The 22,235-nt window shown below is 36.3% G+C and overlaps 1 protein-coding gene across 1 annotated transcript in view; it reads left to right on the forward strand.

Moving 5' to 3' along the window:
* The window catches only part of Dipk1a (divergent protein kinase domain 1A), a 123,520-nt gene that overhangs the window by 67,472 nt on the left and 33,813 nt on the right, over positions 1-22,235 (forward strand). The window contains exon 2 of the mRNA XM_047541255.1: positions 10,070-10,204. Coding sequence (XP_047397211.1) covers positions 10,070-10,204 — 135 coding nt within the window. The remainder of the gene's footprint in view (positions 1-10,069; positions 10,205-22,235) is intronic.

A 22,235-nucleotide genomic window follows, 5' to 3' on the forward strand; every position in this document is an offset into this window, starting at 1 on the left:
TTTACTATCAAACCCAAAAGAGGATAGAAGGATAATAGTGATGTTCACTCTCAGCAGGAGCCTCTATTTTCTGCAATACTGAATATGGGCAGTTTAAGGCCGTATTTCCTATTTAGCAGACCCACGTAACTTGAAGGTTCATCTTAGATTCCTTTGTGTTTTAATTATTCTTGGTCAAGCCCAAAGAATTCAGCCTTGGTAGGTTTTAAGATATCTGAAGCTGACCTAAGTCATCCCTACCTTGGAGGTACTTTAAAATTTGACTAGCTCTCCTGCCTTTTATAATCACTTTGAAATAAATTTCCTAGATATAACGCTGACATTTTGCATTTTAGAAGTCCTGAGGTCATTCACTTGTTCTGTTTAGTGCCCCACTTGTCTGGGTATCCTGGTCTTTTGTCAGGTGTGGTGTTAAAGATTCACTGAGCATATTTTAAAATGTCAAGACCATTGTCAAAGAAATGAAACTAAAACGGTTATTACCCTATATAATTGGATGCTGAAGAAGGTGAAATAAGTGCATTTGAAAAAGCAGTGAATGTTAATTGTTATAAGTTTTGGGGAAACAATGTTATCGTAAACCTCTTAAAACTGATAGATTTTGACCTAGAAATTTCACTTACTGAAATCTCTCCTGAAGAAATAATCAAATGCTCAGGTAAATATTTATGTATTGAACACAGTGACTACAGGCTCAGAAGACAGGTTGCCTCAATTCAAATCCTGGTTTTCATACTTATAATTAGTATAGCCTTACTTTGTGTGTTTCTTGGTTTCTTTGTCTTTAAGACAGTTTCTCTGTGTGAGAAATAGTCCCTTCTCAGAATTTTTGTAAGGGAATAGTAGTCCTCTCCAGGATCAGTTAGTTTCACAGCAATGCTACATAACACATTTCCCCCAAACTCAAGGGCACACAATTAGCATTTATTTATCACTTACGTATCCACATGTTAGCTGGGCTGAGCATGACTCTGGGACATTGGTTTGGTTTAGGTGGGCTGCCTGGGATCAGTAGACTACCAAGAACCTGTTCTATAAGTAGTGTCTTAAGTGAGAGGGCAAGTCCAGTGGTGCATTTTTCTTTGCATTGCATTTACTAACCAGTATTGGCCAAACTAAATCACGTAGCTAAGCCCAAAACAATGAGGCAGGGAATGTGAGACAAAGAATGAGTATTTATTAAACAATTCAGGGATCTGCAATACTATTTCTATATAGAGTCAGACAATAAATATCTATGGCTCTGTTAGCCAGTGGTCTCTGTTAGAACAGAGAACCACTCAGAACCACTCATTTCTACTATTGTAGCATGTGAGCAGCCTTAGATAATATATCAACAAATAGGTGACCATATTCCAATAAAACTGTGCATACAAACCCAGGTGGCACACTTATTTGGCTTGTGGACCACAGTTTTCCAGTTTCCAATTTATTTACCATAGCAACTCATCGAGTTTTTATGAGGATTACGTTAAACAATATACAGGAAGTATTTATAACAGTTCCAGGCACAGAGTAGCACTAATAAATATTGTTTCTCATTAATGGTGTTTGCCATTATTATTAAAACACAATATTGGGAATAATAAAGGAGAAAGTTTATGTTAAGTAAAGAGAGAAATTATATTTATCATATGATTCCAATTTGTTTTATATATGCACATACATGGAAACCAACTGGAAAAGAAATATATCAAACTGAATCATTTACCTTTTTATTGCATTTCTTTCTTTCTTTTTTTTTTTTTAATACTGAGGATTGAACCCAAGTGTGCTTAACCACTAAGCCACATCTCCAATCCTTTTATATTTTTAATTTTGAGACAGGGCCTCACCAAGTTGTTTAGGGCTCACTAAGCTGCCAAGGCTTGGTCTTCAACCTGAGATCCTCCTGCCTTGGCCTCCTGAGTCACTGGGATTATAGGCATTCACCACCATATCCCACTATATATTTCCTTATTTTCCACTGGGCATACATAGTTATGTGGTACTGAAGTACTTAAAAGTTCACTAAGGACTCTTTTAGCTTTGATGTAATCATTCTATGTACCATATATGTTTAATTGCTTAACAGATTTAGAGTTTGCTTACTTCAGGGATGACTGATGACAATGGACTAGATGGACACTTTCCAGTGTTGTTGTTTTTTGTTTTTACATTAAAGAATAGTTATTATATTCTAGAATGCCATTGTTTACAACCAATGGGAATAACAACCCTGACTCTCAGGTTGTACGAACAGTAGCTCTTTTGGAACTACATTCTCCTGAGCAACTAACAGTCCTTAAATGCTGATACACAGAAGTGGACAACTGCTCCACTCCTTCCCTGGCCATCTTACACATGAATGCCAGCTTCTCTTATCTAGCAAAGGGAGATTAGGTTTCAGTGTATAATTACCATTAGGTCTAGAAGTCACATCAATAAAGGCAGAAAAGAATTTCCCACAACCTCCTTTATCAGTCTTACAGATTATTGGCAATTAAAGTTAATTTATTTTTAAAAACACTTTATAATCATCAAGTTTTGTGTAAATTATGCTCAGTTAGCCTCTGGATATTCTAAGAGTCTAAGCTGCATTGAAAATTGTTATATTAATTAGGTTATACAATCTTAGAATTAACTACCTCAAATCAATTTTGCTCTAAAATATGCTACAGAATCTAAAGTATGAAAGGACCATACATCTTAACCATTAAGTTTAGGTAAAAAATAGCTTACCTTTATTTTTAGTCAGTGAATTTAATTGCCAATCAGGATTCTCACTAAAGATTTGCATGTGACAATTGTATGTTTTAATAAGTTCTAAATCCATTGGTATCTGAGTCTGTGAAAAGGGGGAAATAGATGCCCAACTTGCCCATTCTGAGTGCTGGAATCTTAACTTAAAAAATAAAGTAACATCAACCCTATTATAATCATATTTCAAGGAGTTGTTTAAATTGGATTTAAACAACAAAGGATTTATTGATAGTTATGGAGCCCATGATATGAATGAGAACTGTATTCAGTTGACTTAAGCATAAATATGTACAACTACAAGTGCTATTAATGGACTCTGTCTGTCCATGGCCTCCTGGGAGTCACTCCCTCATGTTGTCATCTCCTGTATTCATTCTGCACTGGCCCTGTCTAACCTAAAGAATACTGCAGAAATAAATGATACAGCTTCACCTTATTGTCTTGGACTTCTCTGTGCAAAGTCAGCTATCATGTAAGAAGTCTGACCACCATGAGACTGCCATGCTCTGCAGTTCAGTCAGCCACATGAAGCATTCCTGCTGCCCCAGCCAAGGGTTTGAACATATGAATGAGAAAGCCATCAGCACACCCAAGTCAGCCAGTCCTTCTTCAGTGGACCCCAGCCCTTGAAACAAATGCTTGAGAAACTTAGAGAACTGTCTTACTCTAGTCTTCCTCAGAACTGTGAGAGATAAATTGTTGATATGTCTGTAATTTGGGGGATGGTTACTATTCAGCAATGGAAAATCAGAACTCGGCTTTCTTACTCCTTGTCTTTCTGCTCTAGGGTGTTGAAAATCCTGTGACCAAGTTCTTCTTGTCTGCAATTACAAATGCTAGCATTCTTTATATGTAGATTGCTAATGGAGGCTATGCCTCCCCACCCCTCCATATTCCATGTCAGATGCTGCTGTCTACTTGTTCATAAAAGCCTTCTGTATGCTTTCTTTTAAACATTGGGGGTAGCTTTGACCAGTTTTTTGTTTCTGTTTGTTTGGTTTGGTTTGTTGTTTTTTATTTTGGTACTGGGTATTGAACCTAGGGATGCTTTACCATGGAGCTAAATGCCCAGCTCTTTTTAAATTTTACTTTGAGAAAGGGTCTCACTACATTGCTGAGGTTGTCCTCAAACTTGTGATCCTCCTGCTTCAGCTTCTTGGGAAGCTCAGATTACAAGCATGTGACACCACACACAGCTGTTCTGTTTTTTGTTTTGTTTTGTTTTGTTTTGTTTTTGACTTTGTACCTCTCTTTAATATATGCTTGGCCTTTGTTCTCTAAGTAGCAGCAAAGAGAGGATTTTAGAGTCTTCAAATTTTGTTGGGAAAAGTCACTTCCTCATTGGCTAAGAACTAAAATTATACCCACCCCAGGACAGGTCCATGACCCTTTTTTTATAATACCTTTAGACTTCCTCCTGGCAAACTGATTTAGAGCCTTTAATCATTCTGAGATTAATATTGTATCAGCATGTGGTTGAACAATACTTTCTCATAGTTTCTATGTCCATGGTTTCTAGGAACATTGCACGGAATGTGTGAGATACACAGAGGATCTCATGCATTGCCTGATATGTAGAGTTCAGCTTCATATTTTGTATGTGTGTGTGTGCTGTCATTTTGACAGAGCTTGAGAAGTATACCCTTTAAAATTTACATATTGTGTATTTTATTTACTGAAAAATCAATGAACACTGTAGAGCAAAGAAAATTAGCAGACTGGCTATATGTATCAGCATGGACAAATCACATAATGCGGAGAGAAGGATGCAAGTCAAAGTGGACTACGTATCATGTGCATCTGTTCATGTAAAGTTCAAGAGCAATCAACATCAAACTCCACGTGTTAGGGATACATGATCAGTGTTTAAACTACTTAGAAAAGCATATACATAAGTACCATGGTAGCCAGGAACAAGTTAACTAACCCTTTATGGGGGAGCAGCCGATGGAGTTGGTGAAAGTACTATGAAATTCTATTTTTTAACTCAACTGATAGATACATAGGTATTTGCCTAATAGTTATCATTTAAGCTATATTTATGTACATTAAACAATTCTTTATGAATATTTCACATAAAAAATTTAAATCAATCAAGAGACTTCTAGATCTAGAGATATATTTTTGAATATACTAAACACATACAAATATGTTTTTTCTGATTAGGAAATTAATACATGTTCATTTATGTATTATGTAATTCATATAAAATTTATGGAATAGAGAAGAAAAATTAAAACCCATAATCCTACCACTCTAGACTTTTTTTGAAAAAAAATTTAGTATTAGATGGATACAATACCTTTATTTTATTTATTTATTTCTATGTGGTGCTAAGGATCGAACCCAATGCTTCACACATGCTAGGCAAGTGTACTACCACTAAACCACAAGCCCAGACCCCATTTTAGACTGTCTGAGATAACCATCTTTGACGTTTTAGCTTATTTCCTTGAAATTTCTAAAATTTGTTGGTGATCTTCTCTTTTTAAAAGCAAAATTGGGAACATACTATACTTGCTATTTTGAAAGCTGATCTTTTCACTTAATATATCATGAGAATTTTCCCATTCTGTGACACTTCTTTGAAAAAGTATTTTACTCTTGAGCCTAGCCACAGGCCTGAGAATCACCCTGTGCATTGAATTCCCCAAGTGATCTGGCATTTTTTTATGCTGTCAGCCTGTAAGCATAATATGAATCAGCTCCTTGACTCCTTGTTGAAATTTTATTTCTGGAGTTCTGGGGCACACCTGTAATCCCAGAGACTTAGGAGGCTGAGGCAGGAGGATCTCAAGTTCAAAGCCAGCCTCAGCAACTTGGCAAGACCCTGACTCAAAATAAAAAATAAAAAAGACTAGGGATATAATTCAGTCTTAAAGTGCCCCTAGGTTCAGTCTCTAGTACCAAAAGATTTTTTTTAATTTAAATTTGATACATTTAGATCTTCATAATGATTTTCCAATTGCCCTCCACTGGCAGCGAGGCACCCTTTAAAATAAGGGCACCAGGATCCATTCCCAATAAAATTTATCTGCATTCATTATGACATGTAGAAAATGTTTGCCTTATTGAGTGTTTTCCTTCAACCTGTTCTTTTTCAGCTAGCAATTTTTCAAAAGTATTACTACTATAAAAATCTAATTTATTTAAAGAAAATGGTAAAAGTTATTTGAGAAAAGTTATATGGGTAAATAAATTTTAACTATTTTTTTTCCAACAAGGATACTCCTAAATATGCCATGAAAGTCAGCAAGCTAGGGCTGGGGATATAGTGCAGGGGTAGAGTGCTTACCTAGCATTCCTGAGGCAGTGGTTCAATCCACAGCAGGGGGATGTGGTCAGTATAACAGTAAGAAAAAAAATGAAGATTGTTTCAGCATGCTCATAATTGAAAAACTTGAGTAAAAGGGGTAAACACATGTCTAAGTTTTGTTTTTGTAATACTGGGTGTTGAACTCAGGGCCTCCAACATATTAGGCAAGCGCTATACCACTGGACTACATCCACAGCTCTTTTTTAAAATTTATCAATTTGCTGTTTTCTGAGTGTTCAGGTCCACTAAATGTGTTAAGCAAAATATTTGTGGACAAAATTGAATGAAATCACAAATATTTTTCTTTCCCAGTTCTCAAAATTAAGAACATTTGTATAGTAAGTAGTAGGGGTAAAGTAAACAGGACTTTGTGCCTTACATGTTTATGAAAGATATTGTATACAAAAAATAGATAAGAAAAATAGTTTTAAATGGCTACATTTTGGAGAGTTATCTCTTTCTGCCTATTTTTAAAACAATGAAAAATTATGTAAACAAAATAAAAGGTTTTCAGATTTGTCTCAGAAAAAAAGTCACCACAGTGGAACCAGGAAATATTTAAAAAGAAGAAAAGTCACCACTGTTCTTCAGAGTGGAATCGAGAAAGTTTGTTTCATTGTGTGTATATTTTCCATCTCCACTGGAGATTATTCTTTATTTAGAATAAGAGATTGGCAATAATTCTAGACATAAAGAACTAGTTCTGTTGTTTCCAGACTGATTTTACAAGATTTTTTAAATTGGTAATAGTTTATACATTAAAGACTAGTTTGAAATAAAATGATAGTGTCATAAAAATTTGATTCTTTCAACCTCATAATTTTTGTTTTCATTTCATTGTGTGACCGTAATAAAGAGTTTCTCAAGCACAGCACTACTGACATTTTAGGCTGATTTCTGCTTTGTTGTGTGGGGATGTACCATGCATTGCAATGTGTTTAACAGCATCTCTGGCCTTTACCACAAGATTCCAATAGTGATACCCAGTTATGAAAACAAAAATGTCTGACACTGCCAAGTGCCCCACCACCACCAGGCAAATTCGACTCCACTTGAGATTCACAGCTCTAGTGTATTTACTGAAATTGTATTATGCTTTTTAGGAGCATAATTTGGAATAAAGGAATATACCATTAGTAGCTAGGCACAAAATCAGAATAAAAAAAAACTGCTATGCAGTAATTTTGGATAGATCAGCACAACCAAAAATGTCAGACTGCATATCTTAATCAAAGACTAGATTGTCTAGGTAATTGGTATAGAACAGATGACTAGAAACATTTTAGCCGGTGCCACATGGGGAAAATAAAATTACTTAATAGTTACAAGTGTAATTTATGGCTGTTGGGTTAATCATTATTTTTAAAACATAAGGATCTGCAGATAGGAAAGGACACATGAAGGTCTTTTATACTATTTTATGTTACCCCCAGATCACAGCAGTTTTCCATGGCCTGCTGAAATAAAAATGTGTTTCACTACTTTTGTCATTATGCCTACAACAGGAGATGCCCAGTGCCCTGCTGGGAACATCATTAATCTAACTTCCTCTACAAAATTTTTGGCATTTGTATCATGACAGGCACTCCTCAGGCAAGTCAACTGGTGGGTGTCCTTCAGTTCAAACATGTGCCAGAGGAAGTAGAGGAACATAGCTTGATGAAAGAGAAGCAAAATATATAAATAGGACCATAGAACCATTATCACATCTAACAAATTAAAATAATCTCTTAAAAGCATCAAGTATCCTGTCATTCTTCCAATTTTGAATTGTCTCACAAATGTCATTTTCTATTTTTTAAATTTTTTTTTTTCGGTTCTGGGGAATTGATTCTCAGATTTTCATTTGAATCAGGACTCCAAAAAGATTCACACCTTGTGATTATTTGATATATTTCTTAAATATTTTCTAATCTTTAAGCTTCTCCTCCTTCCCTCCCTACCCCTCCTACCCCTCCTAATTTAGTTGTTGAAAAAACTGTGTTGTTTATATTATGTGTTTTCCAACAGCCTGGAGTTTGTCTGGTAGTGTCACTTGCGTTTCTCTGTCTGCCCCCACTGTTTCCTGTACACTGGCAGTTGCAGCTAAAGAAAGGCTTGATCAGATTCAGATTCCGTTTTCTTTTTGGCAAGTCTAAAAACAAGGCAATTGCCAATGGCAGCATTGTTAGCCTCTTGCTTAGTGACTTAAATTGATTTAGGTGACATTCACTGAATTTTTACTATATACCCAGCAAGGTGCTTATGTTCTGTAGGCATTATTTAATCTTATTTAATAAGCCTCATAATACCATACCAATTTCTGTCTTATGAACAAATCTCTTCATAGAGCCAAGTAGTCTTATTGTGTGTGTGTGTGTGTGTGTGTGTGTGTGTGTGTGTGTGTGTTACTGGAGATTGAACCCCGGGGGTGCTCTGCCCTGAACTACATCCCCAGTCCTTTTTATTTTATATTTTAGACAGGGTCTCACTAAGTTGCCAAGGCTGACCTCAAACTTGTTATCCTCCTGTCTCAGGCTCTGGAGTAGCTGGGATTACAGGCATGCGCTACCACACCTGACCTTTAGATGTATTTTTTTTTTTTTTTTTTTTTGTGGTGCTGGGTATTGAACCCAGGGCCTTGTGCTTGCAAGGCAAGCACTCTACCAACTGAGCTATATCCCCAGCCCCCAGATGTATTTTAAACAACCCCCTCAGTATATATCCCATTGTTATTTATGTGACTCAATGTAGAATTCTATCTGAATTTTTTACTGGATTCATTTGGAGCTATATAAAAATGTGCATTAAAAACCCTTTAAATTTTTAATGATAAAGCTCAAAAACCCACCATGTAACTGAATTCATTATACTCAACTTTGGGGACTAGGCTTCACCATCTGTTAACCTCACAAAGGCAGATAGCTAAACCACAAATAGGGCCAACAGAATTCGGTATTTCCTGAGTTGATTTTTCCTTTGCAGCCATTGTCTTCTGCAGGTGCACTTATGGCTCTTTCATCTCTTTTGCTTTCTTTGCGAGCTCACAGTGCTCACAGTGACCTACTGTTTTCCAATGTGAGAAACTGGCTCGTGATTGTAAAAGCAAAACTAGGTTTTCATTGTTTGTTTACGTATCTTTAATTCATTCTGCTCAATTCTCTCCATAATCCTCAGTTCTACTGTTTATAAAATCCGACTATTGGAGCTCCAGACCCCAACACTAATGCCAAATTGTTGACCAACTATCACTTTTGAAGATTAAATTGTTTGATGTGGGGTTGATGGAGAAAAGGCACCAACTGGCCCAAGCTGCAATTAGATACCAGAGCAAGGGAAGCCAAACAATGCAAAGAAGATCCCATTGTGTGGCTTCACAAGTTGACATTACAAGGAGTAATTTACTCTGGATATGTCTTAATCCTTCTCCATTTATTTCTCTTTTCATGGTTAAAACATTCTCCTCAGTTTTCAGAATATCTATTAACATTCGGTTGGTTGACTAAAAGGGCCCGAAAGCCCTGGTGAATACAATAGGGAAATAGGAAAGTCTGTGGATTCTGATTTCATATTCTGGTTGTCACTATGAGACATTAGACAAATAACCATTCTTTGTTCTTATTTCTTGAAAAGATATTTTTATCATGATTATTCACACTTAAAATTCTTAATCTGAAGCCATCTTTTGTATGCTTCTAGTAAATGGGAATTGTATCTGTTTTTACCTGATCTTACACTGGTGCATGGCACAAGTGCTTCGGCTTAATAAGTAGCTTTTGATGATGGTGGTATTTGAAAGGTTATACTTCTTAAAGGATATTTTGTTCTCCTTTTCCTTGGCAGGACCAAGGAGCTTCCTTTTCTAAGACCAGTGCTGTTCAGATAGGGTGAAAGTGTACTTTGTTCTAAGATTGCCATATGAAAGCCTTAGAATATATACTGTGTGATTCCAAGGGGGAAAATCACATCCTAGGACAGTGAATGCTGACTTGGTGCTGAATGAATGATCGTTATGTGTTCTTTTACTCACAGGCTCGTTTCTCATATGTGCGGATGAAATACCTTTTCTTTTCCTGGTTGGTGGTTTTTGTTGGAAGCTGGATTATATATGTGCAGTATTCTACCTATACAGAACTATGCAGAGGAAAGGACTGTAAGAAAATAATAGTAAGTATTTTAAATTTTCAAGGTTTCTGAAAGTCTCTTAATGACACACTAGATTTATTATATACTTACTAATACTTGTTTTCAAAAATGAAAATTAATTTGATGTTAGAGTTGTGCTGAATTTCTTAACTTATTAATATGACCCAGCCAGGAATATTTCCCACTTTGAAAAATACAGTATTCAGAAATTTAAATACAAAAATGTAGATAAGTTAGCATGGGAGTATCCTCATTTACAAAAAAGGATGTTTGTTTTTAGATATATTGGAAGTTTAGTTTATTCTAATTTGATGAATTTTTCTTTTCTTTTTGTACTGGGGATTGAACCCAGGGACTTGTGCATGCTGAACAAACACTTTATCACTGAGCGATAGCAATAGCTATAGCCCTTTTGTAAAATTTTGAGACAAGGTCTCACTAAGTTGCCCAGGCTGGCCTCATACTTGTGCTCCTCCTGCTTCAGCCTTCCAAGTAAGCTGAGACTACAGGCATAAGCCACCAATACCCAACCAGATTCTTTTCTTATGTTTATAAAAGTACTTTTTACATGCAGCCTTTTTGGAACATATATTTTAAATAAATGAAGTTATTCTCAAATCCCAAAATTTATCTAAAACACGTAAGTTTGTTACTTGATTTCTATCCTAGTGATTTGATATATCTCAGGAAAATCACTACCAGTCTACAATTTATATTAGTACTTATTGGTTCCATAGCATTTATATTTTAAATGTTTGAGGATTTCAAGTAAATTTAACTCCTTGCTTTCTACCAATAGCTTCTAATATAAATAATATGAAAACACTTCATCTCAGAATTTTGTATACATGTGTAAATATATATGTGTATGTGTGTGTATACATATAAATACATATATATATGTATATATATGCATAAATATATGTATATATATACATATATATATATATATATGTATATGTATATTGTTTTCTTTTGCTTTTCTGATGCTGGGGCTCAAACCCAATGCTTTGTGCATTCTGAGCAGGTGCTGTATCATTAAGTCATACCCCCAGCCCATAGAATTATATTTCTAATAATAGTGATTTGGGAGATTCCAATGATTGTAAATTATTAGGTTCTACAATTATTGAATGTGACTCTTTGCCCAGGCCAGTGGTGCTAGGTGGGTGCATTTAGGGAACAAGATGTCTTTGACCTTACAGAGTTTGTAGTCAAGCAGGGAAGAAAAGAGTGATCACAGTAAGGTGAGATAAATGTTAGGATAACAAGTGTTATGGCAACGTAAGTCAGGGAGGCCTGATACTTGCCAAAGTTCCAAAAAATAAAAAATAAAAATCAGTTTAACACCAGGGACTCTCTCAGTTAAGATTAAAAAACCATTATTCAGGAATATTATAAATTTCTTAAATAGACAAGGCAGGAATTACTAATATAAGAAGCAGGGGAACAAATTACTAAAGTGTTTCAAATCGAGGTTCAAAGACATCAGACCTATGTCTGTTTCAATTGACTATTCTGGATCCTTGAAGAATTTTAAGATAGGAAGAACCTCTGGAACCAGTTGATGTACTAGGCATTTCACATGTTCATTAATCCTTAAATTAATACTATGGAAATCCCCCAAGCCCATTTTACAAATAAGAAATATGACCCAGAGAGAGAAAATAATTTTCCCAAGATGATGGAGCCAGAATTTGATCCAATTCTGTTTCTATATAAAGCTCACACTTTTTCTCCTACCCTATTCTGAAAAGACCGACAAAGGAGGTGCACCTAGGTAAGCTAACAAAAAGCCACAAAACTCGTCAACCCACCTTCAGTAAAGGAGGAAGGAGGAGTTTTGCAATCATTTATAATCATGTGCAAATTACCAAAATTATTTGAAATGTGTATTTCCCTTCCACTAGGCAACCTTTCTCAAACCAGTTACCTTTGGGCACATTAATAGGTATCACAGGGTTGAATGTGTGTCTCAGTGGTAGAGCACTTGCCTGACACTCACGAGGCCCTGGGTTCCATCCCCAGCACCCAAAAAAAAGGCGGGTTTGTTATTCCATGGATAAAATATTTTCCTGGTTAGAAATATTTAGAAACATAGGGCTAAACAAAAGTAAATAGCTGGCTTTACTGAATACTTCTCAAGGTCTTTAATATAGTAATGTGTGTTATGCTTTTCCAAGAGAGAGCAAATGCACTTGATTAGAAAAAAATACATCCCCACCGTCGCCTTTCCAGGAAGGCCCGTTAACATCATCTGGTGATATTAGGAATACTATTCTAAGGGATTAAGCCAAAATTAAATGGATACAATTTTAAATATCTCGTATTGGTACAACATTTTATAAAATGTAAGGCACATATTGGTACAGATTCTGTCACAAATGAATTTTAGTTGAAGTGCCTCATTTTTGCTTTAATTTAATTTCCCCTTAATTTATAAGAAATGGAAACAGAGTCTAATTCTAGCATAATTGGATGGTTATCTTATTGAAACTTGAAACTAATGAAAAAGCTTTCTGAGTCTAAAGTACCTTATTTTCCTAAGACTGACTTTAAAAATATTTGTAGTTACTCTGCATTTGAGATTATGTCTTTAAAATCTACCGTAACTGTTGTTACTAAGGACAATCGTAATAACCTAAGATAATGCTAACATTGCATAGAAACTATGAGTTCAGAACTAAAGAACAAGCAGAAAAAATATTTTAAAGTGTATTTTAAAGCTGCAAAGAACTAACATGTTAGTGAGGAATTACTTCAAGATCTGGGAGAGAGGGCTGGGGTTGTAGCTCAGTGTTAGAGTACTTGCCTAGCATGTGTGAAGCACTAGGTTCAATTCTCAGCACCACACATAAATAAATAAATAAATAAATAAATAAATAAATAAATAAATGTCCATCAACAATTTTAAAAGTATTTTTAAAAAAAGATCTGAGAGAGAATAATATTCGAGAAAGGTAAATTTAGTTTCTGTGACTGCTTACCCTGGAAATGTATTCCCTGAAATACACAGTCTTATGTTGGGGCTAGGAAATAAAAATCTAATTCCAATCTAACCAAGAGTGAGAAACGTGGCTCACCATACTTTAGGCTGAGACCCTGAAGGCCAAATACCAGGAATAAAGGGGAACTGAATTTCAGAATGGTGAGCTGGTTTTTGTAACCTCTTTTACCCTGGAGGAATTTGCTAATTCTGTGCATGGACAGGGGTCTAAGAAGCAGAACTCAGTTATGTGGGGCATAAGGACATTTTCATCAATGACAGACCATGTGATGGTATATGCCATATAGCCTAGGTGTGTAGCAGCTGTAACATCTAGGTTTGTGTAAGTACATTCTATGATGTATGCAATGATGAAACCACCAAATCATGCACTTCTCAGAAATATCCCAGTTGTTAGTGATGCATGACTGTATGTACTACCAAAGAGCCACTGTGGGGACAAGAAACTGACAGAGCCTTTGTAGAAAATTGGAGGCACTTCATTTCCAATTTCTGGGATTTTTCAGAATGAGAGTCTAAAATTTCACTGGAAAGCAGAGTACATGTTTTGGTGGTCTCATAGAGATTAGAGTTATGAATCTGCTGGAGGAAGAAGCCCCAGTGAATGCCAGGCTCTCAGGTAAAAACTCCAAATGACTTGGAATGGGGATGAGCCAAAAGTAACTTAAGCTTTACCAGAGCAACAACGCAGCTTCAACTCAACATGACACATAAGTTTGTAAAGGTTATCAGCTATCAATGTATCTGCCTTTAGAGGGAAGGGAAACCCTGTGTAGAGGCATTATTTAAAAAAAATTAGGGCTGGAGTTGTGACTCAGTGGTAGAGCACTTGCCTGGCATGTGTGAAACCCTGGGTTCAATACTTAGCACCACATATAAATAAAAAAATAAATAAATAAAAGATCCATTGACAACTAAAAAAAACTTAAAAAAAATTATAGAGAATGCCAAAAGACAAGATTATATGACCTTCAAATCAAGAAATTAACAAAGACTCTAAAAGCAGATCCACAGATGATTTGGATATTAGAGACCTCCAAAAAGGATTTCATGTTCATGTTTAATTAAATAGGACAAATAGTAGAGGAAAGAGAAAAAACAATGAATAATTTCAGAAAGAATTTTGATATGTGAAAAAGGATCAGGAAGATGGTTTGGACATTCCTTGAAGTATTAAGCATAGAATTACCATATGATCCAACAACTTCACTTCTAGGTATCTACCAGAAGAATGGAAAGCAGTGATTCAAACAGATACTTGCACACCAGTGTTCATAGTAGCATTATTCACAATAGCCAAAAGACAGAAATAACCCAATTTTCTCTCAGTGAGTGGGTAAATTAAATGTAGTACAACTTGAGCACCCCTGATCCAAAATCCAAAATACTTTGAAATCCAGAATGTTCCAAAATCCAAAACTTCTTGTGCACTGACATGATATTCAAAACATTTCAGATTGGGCATGGCGGTATGTGGGGGTCCTCTCTGCCACGTCCCGTGTGGAGGAGAAAAGGGTTAACTGCTAGAGGAGGATGTTGGCAGTTTTTCTATTACCCAAAAAACTTATCTACTCAATAAACACACAAGAGCCAATACTCTTTTTATATGAGAGGGAGCATGACGGGTCTGGCCATACCAGCTCTGGCCTTTTACAACAACTAGCCCAACTCTCCTTTATTTATAACATACAGGTAAAGGGGACAAAGGGGAGGAACTTCTGTGATGGACAGAATAGGGGAAAATTCTAGAAGGAGACAGGGAACCACTCCCACACAGTGCCACGCTTCCCAGCAGTTCCCAGAAGCCAGACCTCTGCATCCCATGGCTCAGCCTAGTCTGATTCTCTTAAATAAGGACAGCTTCCCACAGTGGTACACACCTATAATTCCAGTAAATATAATCCCCTCCTGCTGAGGTAGGAGGATCACAAGTTCAAGTCCAACTTGGGTAACCTAGTGAGACCCTGTCTCAAAATAAACAGTAGGAAGGGACATGACTCTGAGGGCCAGTCCTAAAAGGGACTCAATAAAAGCCATTTACTACCTCTACTCCCAGCAGTTAAGGGACTGAGTGCTTCAGGTCTGGAGGAGATTTGGGTGGTTTACGATGGCACCAACTATAATATGTTTAAACCCAAATGTTGGTAATTAAATTAAATATAAATAGACCAGATGTTTCAGTTGAAAGACAAAGATTGTTAGACTGTATTTAAAAAAAATCAAAATCTATTTTTAAGAGACATGTCTAAAATATAAAGATATTGAAAGTTAAAAGAACAGGGAGGGCTGGGGTTATGGCTCAGTGATAGAGTGCTCGTCTAGCATTTGTGAGGACCTGGGTTCAATCCTCAGCACCACATAAAAATAAAATAAAGGTATCGTGTCCACCTACAACTAAAACAAAATATTAAAAGAAGAACAGGGAAGCATTCATGTAAATATTTAAAGTCTAACAATATGTGTCATTTTATACAGATCATGCCTCCCCCTACCCCTGGGGATTGAATTTGGGACTTTGCACTTGCTAAGCATGAGCTGTACCACCAGGCTAAATCCTCAACTCTTATACCTCTTTTTAAAGTCTGAATTAGTCTTTACGGTCCTGAAATGAAATGAAATGAAATGAAATGAAAAGCATATTTTGAATTTGTTTCTCTAATGTTTAAGTTGGTGCAATATCTGCCTAAGTAATTGCCTGGCATTTTCATAAATTATGGCAATGTCTGTACTTTCTTCTGGTCCTGGGAATTCTTGTTTTGAAATGTATAGTCTAAACCAGTTGTCTGTTTTCCTCTGTATTCCTACATAGACTGTTCTTTTATTAAGTGGACTGACTGAACCAGAGCCTATATTAAGATTGCTAATTTGAAATTTTAGATACATAAATGTAAAACCATATTATCTCAAAACCACTTTTAGCAAAAGCATGTTTGGCAAAGGATTATAGTAGTCTCTGTATAAGCTTTGAGCAGATTTCATTCAAACTCCTCAATCAATTTCATCTTTGCAAACTAGAGAAGATTATAGACACCGAGATCCAAAATAAGATCCACAAATATTATTTACTAAAATTTATAGTGTAGGTTATTTTCTTCCCTTGGAGAGTAGGCAGTGTTGCTTTTAACTTTCCTCCAGTTCTTTTTCTTCCCTATTTTTTAATAATTTAATATTTATTTTCAAGGTAGCTACTACCATATAACAATCATTTTAAAAATTGTAATCTATTCTAGAAGCTGTATCAGTCAGTCAACAGTTTCTTGAAGATCTACTTCTTAGTCATTATACCAGGAATACAGTGGGAAGCAAGATATACAGAGCTCATGCCTTAAGAAGCTTACATTCTTACAGTGCAGTGTACATAATAAAATCCAAAACAAGTAAATAAATAACTCATGTTATATTTACAAGTGCAATGAAAAAAGATGAAACAGAAATATATAGTGGAGAAAGGCTAGGGCATGCTGCCTTAACCAGAGCCGTTGGGAAAAACCTTCCTGAAAAAGAAGGCATTTTGAATTGGACCCTGGTGAGAAGAAAGCAATTGTGTGAAAATCTGGGCACTGGGCATGTAAGGACAGTGAGTGCAAATGCCCAGAGAGTGGAGCAAGCTTGAGGAATGTGATTGGTTCCATGCGTGGCTTAGGAAAGTCTGTCTTATTGCTTTTTCCACAACACATGTTTTTAAATGTTAGCTATTAGTGGTACTGCATATGAGGAAATTCTAAATTACCAGTAGCTCAACCATATCATGTCAGTTTATGGAGGAAATACCTGGAGTCAAAACACCAGACTCACCCTTTTTGTGATGTACCTTGTGATTGAATAAGTGACTTTGTTTCACTGACTTGCTTCAACTCCATTTCACAGGTGAGGAAAGTATCTCTCTCTCTGACTTACCTGTATAGCAGGTTTTATGAGGATAAAGTGAAATTGAACAAATTAATGTGGCCTTCTACCACCGAATGATGCTCTGACATATCTACTAGATTTAAAAAAAAATTTTTTTTCAAGGTCTTTACTTATTTTCACTGGCCTAGAGCAAGTACCCTAGTATTTACCATTGCTATAACCATAACATTGTGATTCAGAGATTTTCCTAGAAAATTATTAGCTGTCCTGACTAGAGTTTCTGCCCCTGAGCAATGCAGAGATTATTGTTTAAGAGTTAGGGAGCAAAGGTTACCAACAGAGTTTAAGAAGGCAGTGTTAAGTCTATTTAAGAATCATGATTTATCTTGACTTATATGACTTTCTTCTCTGTGTGTCTCTTTTTTCCCCTTTGTCCATTTCTTTGTGAGAGGTCCTATCTATTGTAGTGCTTAAAGGCATAAGCATTGGAATAAAAGAACTTCAGGTTTGAGTTCCAGCTTTGCCTTCTGAGCTATACAAGCTTGGGCAAGTTACTTAACCTTTGCAAAATGGTGATTAATAATACCTCACAGGTATCATGAGGATAGAATGAGTTCATTTACTTAGTATTTCTCTAGTTCCTTGCCCTTGAGTTCAACTGGGAAGATGAGATATCTATGTACACCACACGACATTATATGCTACCAAGAAGCAAAACCTATATAAAGAGGTTTGTTGGGAGGAATTGGCTGGTCACATACGAAATCCACATGGTAGACTGTGAGAAAGGACAGGCTGGAACTGGGACGTGGCTGAAGATGCTGACTATAAGCAGAATTTCTTCACCAGAGAAGCTGCAACATTGTTCTTAAGGCCCTTCAACTGCCTGAATTAGACCTACTCAGATTATCTAGGATAATCTCTCTTAAAGTCAAGTGATTATGGACTTTAGTCACATCTACAGATTACCTTCACAGCAACACCTAAATTGTTTGCTTCAATAACTGGAAACTATAGTCTAGCCAAGTTGACATATCAAAAGAACATCACATCAAGATAAAATGATCTGATTTTTCTGATAAGTGGATGTTGATACATAATTTGGGGGAGGGAGCAAGGGAAGAATGGAGGAAGGATGGATTGTGTAGAGGGAAATGAGGGGTGGGGAAGGAAGGATAATAGAATGAGACAAACATCTTTATTCTATGTACATGTATGATTATACGAATGGTGTGACTCTACTTTGTGTACAACCAGAGAAATGAAAGGTGTATCCCATTTGTATACAATGAATCAAAAATAATAAAGATAAAAGATAAAATGATCTAATTTGTACTACAAGTAATTTTAGTACAAAATTTAAAGAAAGAAGACTTTAGTGAATAGAGATCATTGTAGGAAACATAGTAGAGAAAGTCTTGGTAGAGAAGATACAACTCTAGGCCTTATAGAATAGAAAGAATTTGGAAGGGCACTAAGGAAACTCTTTCTCTTCCTAATTATAAACCAGGCTTGCTTGGCACTTTTATCCCAGAGAGCTAAATGCTAACACTGAACCAGCAACACCTAGAATCAAGCCACTGAATCTTAGACTTAGTTGGAATTTTGGTTGTCTATAAATTAATATATTTTTCTCTTTTGTCTCCATATGGTAAAATTTTAAAACAAACTGAGAACATCAAACAAATGATACATGTATTTTATGTACTGTGTATGAATTAGTCTAATTTAGTAATTGAGTATATTTCTAGCTAGACGTGGTGCTACATACCTGTAATCCAAGCTAATTGAGAGGATGAGGCAGGAGGATTGTAAATTTGAAGCCAGCCTGAGGCAACTTAGTAAGACCTTATCTAAAAATAAATTTTTTAAAAAGACAGAGGGCCAGGCGTGGTGGTACATGCCTGTAATCCCAGCGGCTCAGGAGGCTGAGGCAGGAGGATGGTGAGTTCAAAGCCAGCCTCAGCAAAAGTGAGGTGCAAAACAACTCAATGAGACCCTGTCCCTAAATAAAATACAAAATAGGGCTGGAGATGTGACTCAGAGGTTGAGTGCTCCTGAGTTCAATCCCTGGTAACCCCACCCCCCAAAAAAGCATGGAGGACTGGTGATGTAGCTCAATATAAAGTACTTGACTAACATGCAGAGGCCCTGGGTTCAGTCCCCAGTACTGAAAAAAAAAAGTATCTTCTACTCAGCATTGAAAATCAGTATAGAATATTAGTATTATTTCTCTGAGATGTATGGGTAAGTGGGTAGATTTTGTTAAAAGATTTAGGGTGCTACTACCAAAAGCGCTATACAGATTCAATGCAATTCCAATTAAAAACCCAATGACGTACCTCACAGAAATAGAGTAAGCAATCATGAAATTCATCTGAAGATTAAGAAACCCAGAATAGCTAAAGCAATCCTTAGCAGGAAGAGTGAAGCAGGGGGTATCGCAATATCAGAATTTCAACTATACTACAAGGCAATAGTAACAAAAATGGCATGGTATTGGCACCAAAACAGACAGATAGACCAATGGTAGAGAATAGAGGATACAGACACAAAACCAAATAAATACAGTTTTCTCATACTAGACAAAGGTGCTAAAAACATGCAATGGAGAAAAGACAGCCTGTTCAACAAATGGTGCTGGGAAAACTGAAAATCCATATGCAGCAGAATGAAACTAAACCCCTATCTCTCACCCTGCACAAAAATCAACTCAAAATCGATCAATGACCTTGGAATCAGACCAGAGACCCTGCACCTTATAGAAGAAAAAGTAGGTTCAAATCTTCATCATGTTGGCTTAGGATCAGACTTCCTTAACAGTACTCCCAAAGCACAAGAAATAAAAGCAAGAATCAACTGGTATAGATTCAAAATAAAAAGCTTTCTCTCAGCAAAGGAAACTATCAGCAATGTGAAGAGAGAGCCTGCAGAGTAGGAGAAAATTTTTGCCACTCATACTTCAGATAGAGCACTAATCTCCAGAACATATAAAGAACTCAAAAAACTCTACACCAAGAATACAAATAACCCAATCAACAAATGAGCTAAGGAAATGAATAGACACTTCACAGAAGAAGATATACAAGCAATCAACAGATACATGAAAAAATGTTCCACATCTCTAGTAACAAGAGAAATGCAAATCAAAACTACCCTAAGATTCCATCTCACCCCAATTAAAATGGCGATTATCAAGAATACAAGCAACAATAGGTGTTGGCGAGGATGTGGGGGAAAAGGAACACTCATACATTGCTGGTGGGGCTGCAAATTAGTGCAGCCACTCTGAAAAGCAGTGTGGAGATTCCTCAGAAAACTTGGAATGGAACCACCATTTGACCCAGCTATCCCACTCCTTGGCCTATACCCAAAGGACTTACAATCAGCATACTACAGTGATGTAGCCACATCAATGTTCATAGCTGCTCAATTCACAGTATCCAAATTGTGGAACCAACCTAGATGCCCTTCAGTTGATGAATGGATAAAGAAACTGTGGTATATATATACAATGGAATATTACTCCACCATGAAGAATAATAAAATTATGTCATTTGCAGGCAAATGAATGAAATTGGAGAATATCATGCTAAGTGAGATAAGCCAATCTCAAAAAAACCAAAGGACGAATGATCTCGCTGATAAGCGGATGATGATACATAATGGGGGGGAGGGAGGCAAGAATGGAGGAAGGAGGGACTTTATAGAGGGAAAAGAGGGGTGGGAGGGGTGGAGGGGGAAGGAAAAATAGCAGAATGAATCAAACACCATTACCCTATGTAAATGTATGATTACACTAATGGCATGCCTCTACTTCATGTACAACCAGAGAAACAAGTTGTACCCCATTTGTTTACAATAAAAAAATAAAATAAAAAGATTTGGGGTGGACTGGGTTGTAGCTCAGTGGTACAGCACTTGCCTAGCATGTGTGAGGCACTGGGTTTCATTCTCAGCACTGCATATAAATAAATGAGTAAAATAAAAGTCCATCAACATCTAAAAAAATATTTTAAAAAATTTAGGGTAATGCTAAATCTTAATTTATCTAAGCTTCTAGGAAACTAACAACCAAAAGTGAGATAAAGTTTGTACATTGTTCATTGATCTGAAATTGAATTCAAGTTTATTGTTTTCAGTTTTAGATTTCTTTCCTCACTTCTTTCCTTCTTTCTGTCTGTCCTTCCTTTCTTGTTTCCTTCCTTCCTTCCTTCCATCCAAGGCCTCACTGTGTTGCTGGGGCTGGTCTCAAACCCAGTGAGCTCAAACAATGCCCCATGTCAGCCTCCCAAGCAGATGGGATTATGGACCTATGCCACTGTGCCTGGCTTTTGTTTTCAGTTTTAATAAAAGCATGGAGCTGTAATCCCAGCCACTCAGGAAGCTGAAACAGGAGGATCTCTGGAGTTCACCAAGATTAATAACAACCTACACAACACAGTGTGACCCTGGCTTGAAAAGAAGAAAAAATATGAAACTTTTCATAGTCACACCTAATATTTAGGGCTTGATTCTAGTGAAATGAATAATAGGCCTTTAAAACTTGGAGAAGTTTGGAATAGAATGATATACCCAGAAAACCAAGGTCAACTTGCAGATAAATTGTAAGGAATGAGAACTGTTTGGCTCTTCTTTATTTAGAAGTAGCTTTCTAACAATGACAGCAACCAGTACCCCTAGTCAGATGTGCTTGGAAATACCCTTTTCTTTTTTTCTTTTTCTAACAAGCTGATTGCCTGATATGTTACATGATTCATTATGATTTTCTCTGATTATAGAAATCCCTAATTCATACATGATTTCAGTAAATCCTATTTGGTACCCAGCAATAAAGAAATCTTGCACAGTTTGACTCTGTAGGTAAGAGTCCCTTGACACAGCCTATTTTGTTTGTTTTTCCTTAAAAGAAAGGAAAAACCAGAAGCAAAAAGGAATATTTCCCTCCTATGCATTTCTTAGAACCACATTGTTTAATACTGAGATCTGCTGACTGTCTCCTCTGTGACTGAAAGTTCAAAGTCCTACTGGGTCATGTGAGGCCCTGCACCACTTCTAGCTGACCTTGGTGACTACTAAAGGAACATACTTTTTTTCTTTCCTTTAAGCTTCTTCCGTATTTTTAATTCAGGAGCACACCTTTTAAAATGGAAGCATTAAAAGATAAAAGGGACCCTAAATGTTATTAAGTCTCTT

This window comes from Sciurus carolinensis, chromosome 1, assembly GCF_902686445.1.
Source record: "Sciurus carolinensis chromosome 1, mSciCar1.2, whole genome shotgun sequence".
Classification (NCBI taxonomy): Eukaryota; Metazoa; Chordata; class Mammalia; order Rodentia; family Sciuridae; genus Sciurus; species Sciurus carolinensis.